We start from the raw sequence: 15,302 nt of genomic DNA on the forward strand, positions 1-15,302 counted from the left end.
TCGGAGCGAGACAATTTTATATGTGTTCTTTATTATACAGGATGGGGTGCACCTGGTGGGTACATTCACAAATTGGCACCAAGTGCCAGAGTGCACTCTGGCGCACACTCAGTAGAGTACTTAAAAATTCAGAAAGCAGTACTCTAAGAATCCTCAGAGAGCACTCTGGCCAAGGACTAGCTGAAGCATAGCATTTGAATGTTTTCAAATGGTATGCTATCAAGTCAGCTGCCTACGATGCATTGACCATGGTGTATGTCTGTTGCGGTGCTGGCTGCCCCCATCACAGAGAGAGAGAGAGAGCACAGTACAGGCTGTGTAGACTTGCCTCACTTCTGGAAATAGAGAAATGGCTCAAGCAATGGTGTGTGTGAGCTGACCCTCTGCATACCGTCCACCCACACACACACGCATGCACACACACACATGCACACTACTTTACCTCCCTCCAGCTCTTCCTCTGTAGCTGTCTCTCATGGGCGGGTGGGTGGTACAAGATCTGCCTGGAAAGGTTGTGGGGGCAGGCAGGCCATAAGTGAGTAGTGTAACTCCCTGTCTACACTTTAAAATCCTCAGCGTTAATTTAACTGAGCGTACACATGGGACCAAAAGGACCTGTAGGGTTAAATGAACACTCAGGATTCTACTGTGTACTACAGTATATGTCCCCGTCGCCGCTCCTTTCAGCTGTGTCTTTCTAGCCTACTACATTTTTTTTTACAAATGATTCATCTGTTACTGATATATACTGTAATATCACAACATTACACTGAGTATTGATCATCATCGCTAATGCACATAATGACAAATGAGTGGTTTTAGATCAATCTTTGTTTTGATCTCTAAGGATTTAGTACTGAGCCATGGTTCCATTTGTTCACTCTCAGGATTTTGCAGACAGGAGTTGTACCGCACAGTGGTTTGTCTCAAAGGTTTTCATTACTGTTCAACATTCTAGTGCTTCTGAAAGTACAATGGAGGAGGGGAAAACTGAGACGGCTTCATTGCTTGTATTGCAAATAACCTCTGGCTGGATGGTGGTGACCAATGAAAACTTTGTATTCACTACCAGTAAGACGCCTAATGGCGAGAAACAACAGAGCTTGGCACAGTTGAGAAGCAGGAGTTAAACTATGAATCTGGTGTCAGTGAGGTCAAACCATGTATGGCTATCCAGGGTTTGATGAGGTCAGTGTCATGGTCTTCATATATGGAGACCCAGGTGATGATAGCCAGCTCAACATAATGGAGATCCATACTTTATTTTTATTTTTAAGATAGACTGAAATGGGGAGAGAGATGGGGGGGAGACACGCGGGAAAGGGTGTTTTGCCGCGTTTTTTTCTTCCGTTGAGCTAATCATCCAGGCCGGGAATGCAATTTTTTCATTGTTATATGTTATATGAAATAGAACTTGTTAATATATATTATATATATGGTCGCTTTAGTTTATGTTTTCTAGATGTAAAAGTATGTTGTTTTTACAGTATGGCTCCGGACCAAGCCCTCTAGAAGTGGGTCTGTGTGTTGGCTATCAGGTTTATGTTTATGTCGGAGTCATAGTGACATGCCTATACAGTATATGGTTTATGTCTGAAGTCATGACACATCATAGTACAGTACTACTGACTGACGTCATTGATGATTGACATCATAGACTGCGAACATGATGTCAGAGATTCAGGGAAGAGGGAAGCCCTGCGTGTTTTCTCGTTAGCATGGTTACTGAAGCGTGGTATTTGATTGGGCTACAGCTGGCCACAGTGGGGAAAATGCACTGCTAAAATAAACTAAAGTCCAAACCTAATTTACATTTTATGATGGTGTCACTCACCAACAATAGGCTATTCGTTATTTTGGTCAGGAGACCCAGTCTTATAGGACAAAATAATAATGATAATTACCTTAATTTGAAAAACAAATAGCCTAACTACTAATAGCTATTTTCTTAATTCCATTAAAAAGGTTTTCTTTATAACCAAATGCTTTGGCTATTGGAAATCATGTGCACAATTGTGCAGTTTAACACATTGTTTCCTAATTGATGGAATTTAAAGTGAGTTTATAATGCTGAATATGTATATAGGATCAATAACCATGTCCATAGCCTATATATCTATACCAACATTTCTTTCAGGCTAAAATAATTGTTGGGTAGCATATTTATAAAATGTTACTCAAAATGCCCTTATCTTGATAGGTCTTGAATTCTAAATTGGCCATTGTAGGGAATTTCCTTCTTCAAATTACCCCTTTCTTCTGAATAGAAGTGACCCTACTGCAGACAGTAGAGTAGATGGATCATGAATGGACATTGGTGACTGTCTGACCATCCAACAGGGTAAACGTAAATCATTATCCATTATAATAGTTCAATGACACTGACAGTGTATGTTCAAGGGCGAAGAAAATGCAGGCACTTATTTTCCACAACTTTTGTCCCAGGCTCTATAAGAATACCGGGTTGCTTTGGGGGTTGTTCGGTAGGCCTACTCTGTCGCTCACATAGCCGAATAGAAATGAAAAGCCTTGTGGTGCAATCGACGTCTGCACTCTCCTCCGATTGACAGGGCAAGGGACCCAATGAAATAAGTCGACATCCTCAGATCGTCAAATCAAAGCAAAAGGGGAGGCGTTGTCCCATCGCCGTCTGAATTACGTCATACACAAACAGCTGGTCTTTAGCAAAATCTGAAAAAATGTAGACCAGCAAAGCGACTGAAAACTGCACTCGGGCTGTAGCCCATAATAAACATTCTGCTTTTAACAATGTGGCAACTGGAGCGTCTGGGAGGATTAGGATATGGCACGCCGAAGCTCCTCTTGCTTGTTTACACCTATCTCTGCGCTCTTGTAGGTGAGTGATTCGATTGTGGTTCATTCAATGCCCAGTGCTTTCATTTAGAGGAGCTGTTCTTTCTTTGTCGGGTGCTGAAATCGTTCCTATACCAGCACAATGAGTCCCATTCCGCCCGTCTATACAGTATAGTGTAAGTGTAGGCTACTGCACCTCAGTGGCAAGTGTTTATTTCCAACAGGCATCCTCAAAAATGTCTTGGAATAGGGAAAGGAAGACAGCTGTGTTTAATTACGTGACGCATGGAAGGATTGCTATTAGGCTAATAATGGCAACAGCATAATTGGCAGATACTCTATTCTATTGGCTGTTTGGGCTACATTCTTGAATCGGCTTTGTGGCAACAAACACAATAACGTGATGCAATAATTATATTTGTTTTAATCGTGTTAATGGCTCTGCTTGATTTATAATAATGTGATTAATTCAGTTCTCGTGTTTCGGTTGCCATATAGGTACAAAATAAAATTCTATAGCCTTGTAGGCCTCCACCTATAACCAGGCTGCTATTATATTAAGTGTATGAACTGGATAAGAACAACTGTTTAATGTGTGTTGTTGACTCCGGTGAAGATGAACAGCCAGTATGTCTCCAAACGTGCGTGCAACAGTCGCTCTCTTTTAACACTCATATATTTCTCCCTCACAGTTTCCCCTATTTATTCTCTTTCTCCTGCTTTTCTTAGAGCTGCAAGGATACATGTAGCGTTTTTTATGGAAGTGTCTCTCTATAGGCTACAGTACTGTAGGTTACAGTCTCGTGATGTGATTGCCAGATGAATAAAAGGAAGGCCTTTGTTCTTCATGCCGTAATAATACTTACAACCCTAGATGGAGTGATACAGTAATTGACAGTTAATGTAGTCTAGTGCACTGCACATCCTGAGGGACACAGAGCTAGTGTCTGCTTTGTTTGTGTCTATGGGTGTTCTTTTGTTTTGTTGTTTTGGAGGGTAGCGTGTTTAACTCACCAGAGGTCATCAGACAATGTCCTAATCTAATTGTAGACTGTGATGCCATATTGATATACAGCCATACAGATTCCAGATTGATCACGTGAATGTGATTTTAATTAATATTCTACATCTAAAATGTGAGATGATGCTCAAGTGGGGTTACTTGTAGTTGTGTACCGCCTATGAATGCCAAGAAGATTAGATATCACTATCTTCATCAGAATCTAATTGGCTCGGGTTGAGAATTAAATGGAGGTCGTTCAGACAGCTCAGTTTGTTTTGATGATTGAATACAGCTTAAAGCTTGTTCTAAATGTGCCTCTATACAGCCTAGCACACCATCTGTTGCCAGATTTGCTATTGAAATGCATCAAATTAATTCAAGTACAGTATAATGATGCAGTGCTGTTCAGGTTCACTACAAAGTGGTACAGTAAACTGTCAGCATTGCACATAAAATGGATATGAATATTTGTCTAATTATGTACTACTCACAAACCAGGCTCTGTCTCAATAGCAACACATTGTCTACCGTAAGTATTATTTGACTTATTATAGATTGAGGGTTCAAGAGGTTAAAATGCTTGTGTTGGTGAGAAGTTTCTCTGGTAGAACAATGGATAATGGAAATCCAGCATCGTTGACTGACAATACACCATCTGCAGACTGCTGTACAGTGTTGATTTCATCGACTAAAACTAAGACGAAAAATGTTCGTCGACTACCTTTTTCCACTGACGAAAACTAAATGGAAACTTAATGAAAACTAAGACTAAATATATTGACAATTTCGTCAGCAAATAAAAACTAGACTAAAATTAATGTTAGGAAGGGACTAGTGGACAAGAGATGCAGTATAAGTCAATTTACAATCTGTTGCACGCTGAAAATAGCTGATCTACAAGCTCACAGCGTGTCGCAACGCTATTTTCAACAGTCATTACAACGGCATCAAGGCCCGCCAAAATGTATTTTAGTCGACTAAATCAACTGTAGATTTAGTCGACTAAAATCATATTGATATTTAGTCGACTGAAACTAGACTAACACTAAAACATTCCGGGTGACTAAAATGTGACTAAAACTAAATTAAAACTATTTAAGAGACTATGACTAAAACTGAAATCAAAATTTGCTGCCAAAAACAACACTGCTGCTGTAAGGTTCCATGTCTGGTAATGATATCATCTCTGTCATACATACGGCCTTTATGGTTGACAAACCATGTGCAATCCCTGAGGGAATAAAGACAATGCTGTGATTTATAGGCTATATATATACAGTATATACAGTATGTAAAGTGGAGCATAGTCCATTAAATATACAATAGATGAGAACAGTGAGAGAAGAAAATAAAAAAAGTATTTTGTGTGCTTTATTCAGGGCATTTGTTGTCAGCCCTCTGACTATACTTAACCACATGACGGCATGTCTCTGCCTTGTAACTATGCAGTCCGACGGAGAAGAAAACGTAGGTTTGTGTAATGAGGAGGTATCATTGCAGACGGACAGGAAATCATGAATGTAATAGCAAATTTAGCTTCCGATGCATAACTTGTTGGGTTGTGTGGGAGTTCATAATTTTGGTAACAGTAAGTGACAAGCCTGTGGGTTGTGACTGATTTGTGGCAGTAGGGAGACATTCCTCTGCCTATGTATCATCACTGACATTCTGGAATTCTGACATTCTGAGCACCTTGCATGCATCATAAATACTTAAGGAAACCACTTTATGGAACCAGAACCAGGTATTCTGTTGGCTTGTACAACAGCGCTGGTGCTGCAGTATGGATAAATGAGTTCTGTCATTCAAATGAAAGCTAAACTTTTTTGAAATAATCCTATTAGAGGTTAAACTCACTGTTCAAATGGCGTGGCGTATACATGAATGTTTAGACTTCCAAGAACCCCAGAATAATCATACCTGTATATCTGTGTGGGACGAGTGTACACTATCTCATGAAATTCATATTCCATGCAAATCATATTTATCATCAAAAAGGCATCATGCAGGCAGACTGCTTTATTAGTATCCAGAGTCTACTGTAGCTTAGCCTGCCTGTCCCTGAGTACATGGTTTGCACATCAACCTACATTCATTAACAGATTGCTACTGTGATGTCACGGTGTAACTGTTTCTAAAAGCGACTGGCAAAGATAAACTGTGAACTAACTGCACAGCAATATTCTTAGTGCTAATTTAACTCTGTAGAAATTGACCTTTTTACATGGACAAGCTTTGTGAGTTAGTTTGATGATTTTAAAATTTTAAAACCATTCCTTTGCCTGGTGGAATTTTCTATTGAATTTATTTATTTTATATTTAAGGACATTTCTCATTAGTTTCCCCCAACATGAAACAGCACCCACAATGCTCTTTGGGGAAATGAATCCATAGCGTCCATACATTTCATGCTAGCTCCAGTCACAGAGGGAATTGTTAATTAGTCCCAGGTGGACACTGGGGGTGTTGCTGTCCTCTGGCAGTCAGACCTGTTGTAGCTGATACATTTATATCACCAGACATCGCTGGATGGATGTAGATGGTTACCCTACAACTATCGATTCAAACACTAAATCTACTGTACCGTACAAATGACAAACAGCAGGAGCCTGCCAAAGGTAGACCTAAACAAGTGTAAAATAGTGCTCAGGGAGAGCTCACAGGAGAGGCTACTAAAGTCAAAATCACGTTGGGGGAATGCCAAGGCACTCTCCTTCCCTTATCGAAAATTAAAATGACTTAATTAAGGCAGCACCAACAAGTACCCGAATATATATTTTTGTCACACTGATACATACTGTCATACAGTATGGATTACAATATAACTACATATCTGCCTCACCAATTGCCATGTGTCACAGTGCTCATAAACAGCTGATTTGAATATCAAACATTCTGTTTCATTTATAGAGTTTAAGTGGTTAAATGAACAATTTATCTAATTAAATTACTGTAATCCCTAACACTGTCACATAATGATTACTCTCAAGCCTGGTAGTATGGTCTAAGACCCACATGAAAGTCTAAAGACCACTTGAAAGTATAAAGATCACATGAAAGGGTAAAGATCAGCAGAGATAGTTTGTACAGCATGAAACAGACTCGGAGTCAAAGGAAGGTTTAGATGGAATGATGGGTGGTGAGCGTCGTATGGGATTAGTCGTTACCACTTGACAGCAAGATTGCTTTATTCATCTGACTTTCTGCTTCCTTGCTCTCAAGGCTACTGCCATAGTTGAAATACACAGGCAGCTCTGAGGTCTGGTAATAGTGTGGGAGAGAGGAGCCGAGGTGAGCAGAGGCACTTTTTTCTCTTTTACTACAACTCACACCTAGATCACATTGTGCGTTCTGCGTTCCAGAAGCACGCACCATTACACATTCACTCCTACATCTTTCTAGCACAGGGGTTTTCAGCAGGTGGTGGTCCGTGAAGGTATTCCATGTGGTCCCTGACCTGACCATGCATTTAGTAATGTAGGATTTGTTGATTTTTGTCATTTTCTTTCCAATAGTTGAGAAACAGTGAACAGAATGACCTGGTTACCTACTACATTTAGGTAACATTTAGTAGTCATTTACTGACAAGTTGGAGGTCTAGAAATTCAACAGAAAAGTTAGAATCTCAAGAGGGGGTTGAGTGATTATTATTAGGAAATGGTTGAGAAACACATACGTGTAGGGCAGGCTATACACATGGGATGCATAGCAAGTGTTAACTTACAAAATCACTAATCTTAGCCCATATCCCCACCCAACACAACAGTGGTCCCCAGGTTGATTCTAAGTCAGGGTGGTGGTCCCTCATTCACAATCAGTTGAAAACCCCTGTTCTAGAAGGCCACTTTGTGTTGCCCCTGCCTTGGCATTGGTAAAGAAAATGGCACTGCCAAACCAGTGGTTGAAATAAAAGGTACACGGTACAATACTCACTGTTAATTGAACTCTGACAGGTTACACACATACATTTACACTGAAGATTTAATAGGGGCGGTGGTGGCTCAGGGGTAGAGTGGCTGGTTGGGAACCGCAAGGTTGCCAGCTCGAACCCAGGCTCCCCCAGAGTTGGGGTGTCCTTGAGCAAGACACTGAACCCCTTGCTCCCGATGTGCAGGTTGGTACCTTGCATGGTTTCCTCCGGCATCGGTGTATGAATGTGTGTGAATGGGTGAATGTAATGCAGAATCTATGTAAAGCGCCTTGGACAAAGGCGATATATAAAAATGCACCAAGAAAACATAGGTGTAGACTGCAATGTTGGAAAATGTACGTTATAGCCAAGATATGCTCCTTCACGTTTCCCCGATCCCCATATCCCCAGTTCCGTTGTTGCGTGTCTCTGTGTGATAGCAGCTACCTTAGAGAAATGTGTTCATAATGAACTGACTCACACTCGTTTTCACCCTGCCTTCTGTCCTCCCACTGGGCGTGTGCTCAGCGTCGGGCCAAGCTCATGTTGGTAATGTGGCAGATTACACCTGCCACTTGTTCCGCTCGCTCTTATGCGGAGCCTTCAATGGATGTAATCCAAGGATTTGACATAATGCAAGACGTGACTGAGCCTGCATAACTGTACATGCTGTACACGCGCACACACGCATGCACGCACGCACTCGCACACCAACCACCACCTCCAGCTCCACAAGTTGAACCTTCACAGATATTCTAAAGCCTTTTAATTTACCGGTATCTATAAAACGTTCAATATTTTTCAAATCCAATATAGTTCATCTTGTTTATTATATATTTGTGTTTTTGCTTGTTCATTTTTGAGGGGCACTAGCCCCTCCTATGTCCAGCTTTGAGGGTCTGTGTAAACACAAACATTGAAAACAAAGTGAAGACGCAAATTGTGATTGGCCAGAATCAGATGATGTATGATGATAAGAGCGCCCCTCACTTCACACGGGTGTGATTTTTTTTAAACTTTTTTTAACTTTTAAACGTTGTTTACTTTAATATAACATGTAATCTATAAAAGTTAGTGCTCTGATCAGGGCTACTAGATTTTCAGGCCGTGAAAAGGCTGAAGGGTGCGTAGTGACCAAAATATCTTTTAAGTTAAAATGTTCCCAAATAGAATTTATCAACATTTTTGAAACATTTTGAACAAAATATCGATTATTTGGGGATGGACCCCAAATATTGGGCATTGGTCAGGCTCTCAAATATTCACAGTCAATGTTGCTCTCTCACTCTGTCCCACAGATTGCCTTTTTGTGACTGATTATTTCACCCGTACGCCTCGTAAGCTGAACGCTTTCAACTCCTTCGCCAGTGTGGAACTGTTCCACTTCAACGTGCCTGACGACACCATGATGGCCGTATGGAACCTCATCACCTTCAAGGAGCAAGGGGGCACTTTTGGAGACAGCTGCCCAGACCGCAATGTGACTGTGTAAGTGCGTTCGTGCGTGACAACATTAAATCAAAATAAGCCAGGTGTTACTGTTGTTAATTAAGAGTCACAAAGGTGTTTTTGAGGTGGGCTGTAAATCAACTAATGGCTTCCAAAAAAAAGCCCTGTTTCACAAAGCTTTTAAAGTGCCATTAACTAACTAACTCATTTTTTAGATCGTAAAGTGTTGCTTGAAGCAAGCTCTGCATTTTATGTCGCAACTCACATGTCCATTTGTATAATTAATTATTTGTAATGTTTGTGATGAAAGCACATGTAGCTGATAATTCTGGACACTTCAGACTCCCTGTGCTCTTGTGAAGAATGTGGGCATAATTAGATTGGGTTCTAATAATGATTGAATCATCATGTATGTTATACATTTATACGGGTGAGTTGTAGTTAGTTGCCGGTGTCGCACAGGGAAAATAAGTACGAAAATAAGTTCACAACGTGTCACTGCGATGCACAATCAAGTATGAGGCATTATTGTAAAAAGGGGTCACACTTACAGTAGATCTTTATTGAATTGTTGATTGTCAATAAACAGTGTGGACCCACTATCTTGATTCTCCGTATATCCTAGCCCTTCTTTCCAGATCGGATGTGTGTGCTCCACTGTTCTGAATATCCTTACAGCAATATCTTAGCGTTCTGAGAGACAGGTTTTCTTTGCCATAGCTGAATTGATTCCATACCAATTACCTGTGAAGAAGCCATAAGCCCCAGTAACAGGGAATTGAAATAGTGCTTTGTCTCCGTGATTCATAGGTACTTCAGGTCTGGGGCGCCGCCCGTCATCAATCCCCTCTACACACATTTTCCCCGGGACACAGTCATCCCAGGGTCATTCGCTGTCACTCTGACCTGGACACTTCCCAACCGTACCACGGGGGCTTTCAACGTGACCAGCCCGCTGCCTGGGGACTGGTTCTTGGCAGCCCATTTGCCTAAGGATGAAGGGAAGATCTCAGTCAAGGTGAACTTTGTGTGAATATAGGATCCGGCAGTTTAATAACAATCTTACAATATCGCTTTCATAATGATACCAAAGGATACTTAGAAAAATGTTTAAGCAATCTAACCATCTTGTACGCCTTTCAACATGCTGTCTATTCTGGGCATGTTGTTTGCGGTGACACTTTTAATAAAGTATCATAAAATATGTAAAATATCAATATAAAAAAATTGTAATGTAATTTAAAAATCTTAAAACGTTTCAAAAGTAGCTCATCTACAAGCTCACAAGGCATCACAATGTTGTGAGCTTTGTAGATTGGATATTTTGGCTATTCCTCTTACAACGAACTATATATAGCTTTAAGCGCGGCTAAAACCTGCAGCGTGGCATCATCCATTTCTTCCTCGTCATATTTACCTTGCATGCACGCGCACGCACATACACAACACCTGCATAATAGTTTGAACCAAATTCATCACTGCTGTAGTGTTGGGCCGTGCTTCCCTGGAGGCTGCCGCTTACTGCAGCACAGTTCAAGAGTGCATCTGAAATTATTCCCAAACGTTGTCAAGACTACAATATGATTCATATGCGTGTGGGCATAATGTCTCTGCAAAACCATGATGTCCGTCAACACTTTAAACCTGCCGTCTCTATGTTGTGCATGTCGTTATAGTAGAAAGTTCTCAAATTGCAAGCCGTACAGCAAGTACAATTTACGCAAGCAATGCTAAAAGGATAACACAAAAAAATCCCTGAGGGCTTGATTCCATTGTGGTCATACGTATAGTATTCAATCAATTTATCATCATACAATACAGTACAAATGATCATCAATAAAAGGTATATTTGCAGACTCTCATCTTGCTGACAGTACTCTCTGGTGGCAAGCTAGAAGACATATATCTAGGTACTGTTGCAGACAGGTGCTCTTGAATCAAGATGGGGAGTCGAGTGTTGAATAAGACATACAGTAGGCAATGTCCTCTGGGTATCTGTTATTGACTACCGGTGTTCAAAATGTGTAGAATCAAGTTCACAACACATGAGCTTGTAGCTCGTTTGTCATACGACAACATGTATATAGTACAAGAAGTGGTTAACTTTACAAAGGAATGACTTCATACTGGATGGGGTTGAGAACGTCTGAACTTGCACTGTAGAAAGGGATGGGGTTATTTGTATAGGGTGAGGGGGAGATCATTCTCTGGGACGGTCTCTATGTACAGTTAACCTTAAAATCCTCACTGGCTGAGCTGTCCGAGATCACGTTACAGTGAAACATTCACAACACGATACACAAACCACAATAATGTGTTAGTAATAGTGATTAATAAGGTCCAGGATTAATTTGTTTCATTTGTGAATAAAAACCAATTCATTTCAATTTGTTTAACCTCTGCCAGTGAGGCAATGTTTTTGCATCTTGTCTGTCTGTCTGTCTGTCTGTCTGTCTGTCTGTTTTGCACAAACAGACATTTCATGCTGAATGGTCGAAATGCACAGTTTGCACACATTATGTGTAAACGGTAAACACACAATGAACTGGGTCACATGCATCATGAAGTTACATTGGCGTTGAGGAGAGAGCGGTCCAGAACACACCTCAGAGACAAAGGTGGTGCAGGCCTTTGTTTCGTGTTTCGTCTGTAATCCATCATTTGTTTTAAGATCTAGGCTGTTTTATGATGTACATGGAAACACAACATGATGTTCAGGCCACACCCACCGGCCTGGCTGACAGGGTGTAATAAATCAGTGGGTCACGCAGCTATCGCCTCCTGTTCTAGACGACATGACACTGGCGTGAAGGGAGCAGGGTGGCCTGTGAACGCTGGAGCTCCTTTTAAACTCCACCCCATGTCCCTTTTGTTGTGGATTACCAAGTACACACAGTCAAATCCTCAGTATAATAAAGTAGGGCATTAATTATGGAAAAAAAACAACATAAAAAGTTTAAACGGGGAGATACAGGATTTTTGCCCCGACAGCAACAATATCAAATCCCTTAGGCTGATTTCAGTGATTTTGTATTTCACTGTTTTTCGGTTCAGGTTAAAAAGTACAGTAGATTCAAAACTTGGCAGGCTAGTAGTAAGCAGCTGTGTTCCTTACTGTATAAGGTCAGGCTCAGCCTTATGCAACCTGCCATGGTTGAACCCTTCAGTAGTTTTCAACCTGAACTGGAAAACAAACAACAAAATCAGCGCAAGGCCGTTTCATCACCTTTAACTCTGAGAGAGTACGAATGTAAACAAAATGCACCCGTAAGGGTCCGTTTGGATAAATGATGATAAATGAAGCTCCACCCACGCTGCAACCTGCAGCGTCAGCCAGAAAACTGGAAACGCTTGCCTCCGTGGCAAGTGGAAGCCGTGCGCAAGCTTCATTTTCCATTCACCAGCTGTCTAAAAACCAGGAAGAGACTACTGCAGCTCATAGTGTGCCACCGAGTGGCGCGCTACGAGCTTGTAGGTCTGCTATTTTTTTTAAGTCGTGAAAATGTGGTGCAAATCTTTGAATATATTTTCTTTCAGAGCAAACGTTTTTAACTTAAATCTTTGCGTCCCTGGAACAACATATTTCAGATGGGGGTCGGCGGCCAAATATATATAATCTTTGGGGTCCTTGACATGAAATATTGAGCACCACTGATACAGAAACATTTCAGAAAACTGACTTTTTTAAATATCGACGTCGGGCCTAAATGCGTTAAAATTAGATCTGGTTATTAGGGGTGAAGTGGCCCTTTAACATGAGGATTATTATTTTGAACAGACCGGCCAGCCTCCTGGTTCAAACTCCATCTTCTCCATCCTCCGGTACAATGGGTTTCCATCTGAGCTCACTGTAAATGCAGCGTGACACTGGGAAATGGGGCAAGATGGACAGAGGGAAGCTAATTCTGGAGGCTGCTGGAACAGTATGACCATGGTCTTCTTGAAGTGTTCGATATCGGATGGTGACCTACTGTACAACTTTCATAACTATCGTTCTCTCCTCCCTTCAGGGTCTATATGAAGAATGCCAGTATCTATTCCAGCCTCAGCTCATCGTCCAGAGGCTCATCGGGATTTCAGTGCTCTATCCTGGATTCTTTATCGATCAGATGATCCCCCACCATAACAGATCTGCACTTTATAAGTGAGTCATTATTATGTTTTAACGTGTGCATGGCTGAACACTTAATGGATACACAGAGGTCAGGATATTGAGTTGTTTTCTGCACAGCTTACCTAGTCACACCATATCTCACACTTATATTTGTAGTTTTATGTAATACCATAGTATACAATGCCATTATGATTAGTTATGTTTCTTCAGTGAGATACACTCAGCTGTGTGTGTGTGTGTGTGTGTGTGTGTGTGTGTGTGTGTGTGTGTGTGTGTGTGTGTGTGTGTGTGTGTGTGTGTGTGTGTGTGTGTGTGTGTGTGTGTGTGTGTGTGTGTGTGTGTGTGTGTGTGTGTGCGTGCGTGCGTGCGTGCGTGCGTGCGTGTAATGCGTGCGTGCCGCGTGCGTGCATGTAATGCGTGCGTGCCGCGTGCGTGCGTGCGTGAGTGCATGTCCAAGGCTAATCTCACAAACCACTGGACCGATCAGGGTCAGATGTTTTGTGCATGCTGCCAGTAGGCCAAGAAAGGCGTCTATAGTGTAGACAGGCAGGAAATGTGGTGAGACAGTAAGGGAATGACTCAATGTCAGGCTTTTGAGCCCATGTGGTACGCTCCCTAACCACTCGGCCGTCAGGTCAATCATTCTTCACATACCGTGTGTGTGTGTGTGCGTGTGCGCGTGCGTGTGCAAAGATTGACATCATCAATATGACATCATAAAAATGACCTCTGTGATCCACAGGGAAGCCACGCCTTTATTAGACACTGTTTTCTATTTTTTGTCCACTCTGTGATATTTACACGTTTTCCTATCCATGTTTCATGTACCCATGTCAAAGTAGGCAATGTCCAATTTGGTATTCATTGCATGAGTTTGTGAATAATTTATTCGTCACACAGGTTTACAAGTGTTTTCATGGAAGAACCTTTTAGTATTCTGTGAGAATAGAGAGGACATGAGGTAGAGTGAGTGCCAATTGGGGAAGATATAGATACAGGTTAAATAAAACAAATGAAAATATAATATATACAGTGCAAATGATAGCAGGTATGTTGTTTTTAGAACATTTTGCACCATATGAGCAGGTGTGTGCATAACGTGCTGCCTTCAGGCTGGGTTAAGTAGCAGCATTGCTCAGTGTTCATAACCCATTTTGAGCGGGAACCCCTTTTGGTGTTACATACATTATGTTATAATTCAGCTATTGAAAAATAGCAGATCTACAAGCTCATAGCACGCCACCGAGTGGCGCGCTACGAGCTTGTAGGTCTGCTATTTTTGAAAAATAGTATAGTGGAAAAAGTGTGAAAGTGAATGTTTTTAACTCAGGTCTAAATGGGTTAAGGTGCTGTTTCAAAGACCAGTGTGTGCAGCATGGAAAGAGAAAACCTCACATTTCACATGATTAAAAACCACCGGCTCAGGTCAAACCACAGCAGGTAATTCATCCGGAAGCTTGGACAGTAGGTATTTCAACCTGGTATTTGTGCCTTGTTCAACAGAGGCTGGGTAGAAACTGAGTTTTCTGTCGGTTTTCTCTCATCTCATTTATTCATTCAAATGGACCCTTATGGGTCTGTAACTCTGAGAGTGCAGGTCCATTTGGTTCCATTTGTATACTCTCAGAGTTAAATTAACATAGATTTTACAATATAAATTGGGGGTCCCAGAGGTAGAAATGCCATTAAATGGGGGTCCGTAGACTAATGCATGACAAACTGGGGGTCCTTGAAATTAAACGGGTTGAGAATCACTGCTAGAGCCTTAAAAATCTTCTCTTATGGGGGTCCATGGCATTATGTTTTCAAGTGGGGTTCTGCAGGCTCATTAGTGTCAATTTGAGGGTCCTTTAGCCCTGGTCCAGTGCTTACAGCGAGGGTCCTTGACATGAAAAGGTTTTGGAACCACTGCTTGCTGCTTGATGAACAAGGAACTATATGTGTCCCTGTCAGGGCTAACTGGCACGTGACAGCACAGTCCTTTGCAATTTGCAACTCTAGATTTATTATAA

At 41.4% G+C, this 15,302-nt stretch overlaps 1 protein-coding gene across 1 annotated transcript in view; it reads left to right on the forward strand.

The window, feature by feature from the left end:
* Window positions 1-13,190: 13,190 nt before the first annotated feature.
* Window positions 13,191-15,302, forward strand: part of tmem8b (transmembrane protein 8B) — a gene marked incomplete at its 3' end in the record, with an annotated part of 31,254 nt that continues 29,142 nt past the window's right edge. Inside the window, exon 1 of the mRNA XM_080765333.1 lies at window positions 13,191-13,320. Coding sequence (XP_080621459.1) covers window positions 13,286-13,320 — 35 coding nt within the window. The 5' untranslated portion in view covers window positions 13,191-13,285. The remainder of the gene's footprint in view (window positions 13,321-15,302) is intronic.

Source organism: Protomyctophum bolini (assembly GCF_963924005.1).
Source record: "Protomyctophum bolini genome assembly, chromosome: 6".
Taxonomy (NCBI): Eukaryota; Metazoa; Chordata; class Actinopteri; order Myctophiformes; family Myctophidae; genus Protomyctophum; species Protomyctophum bolini.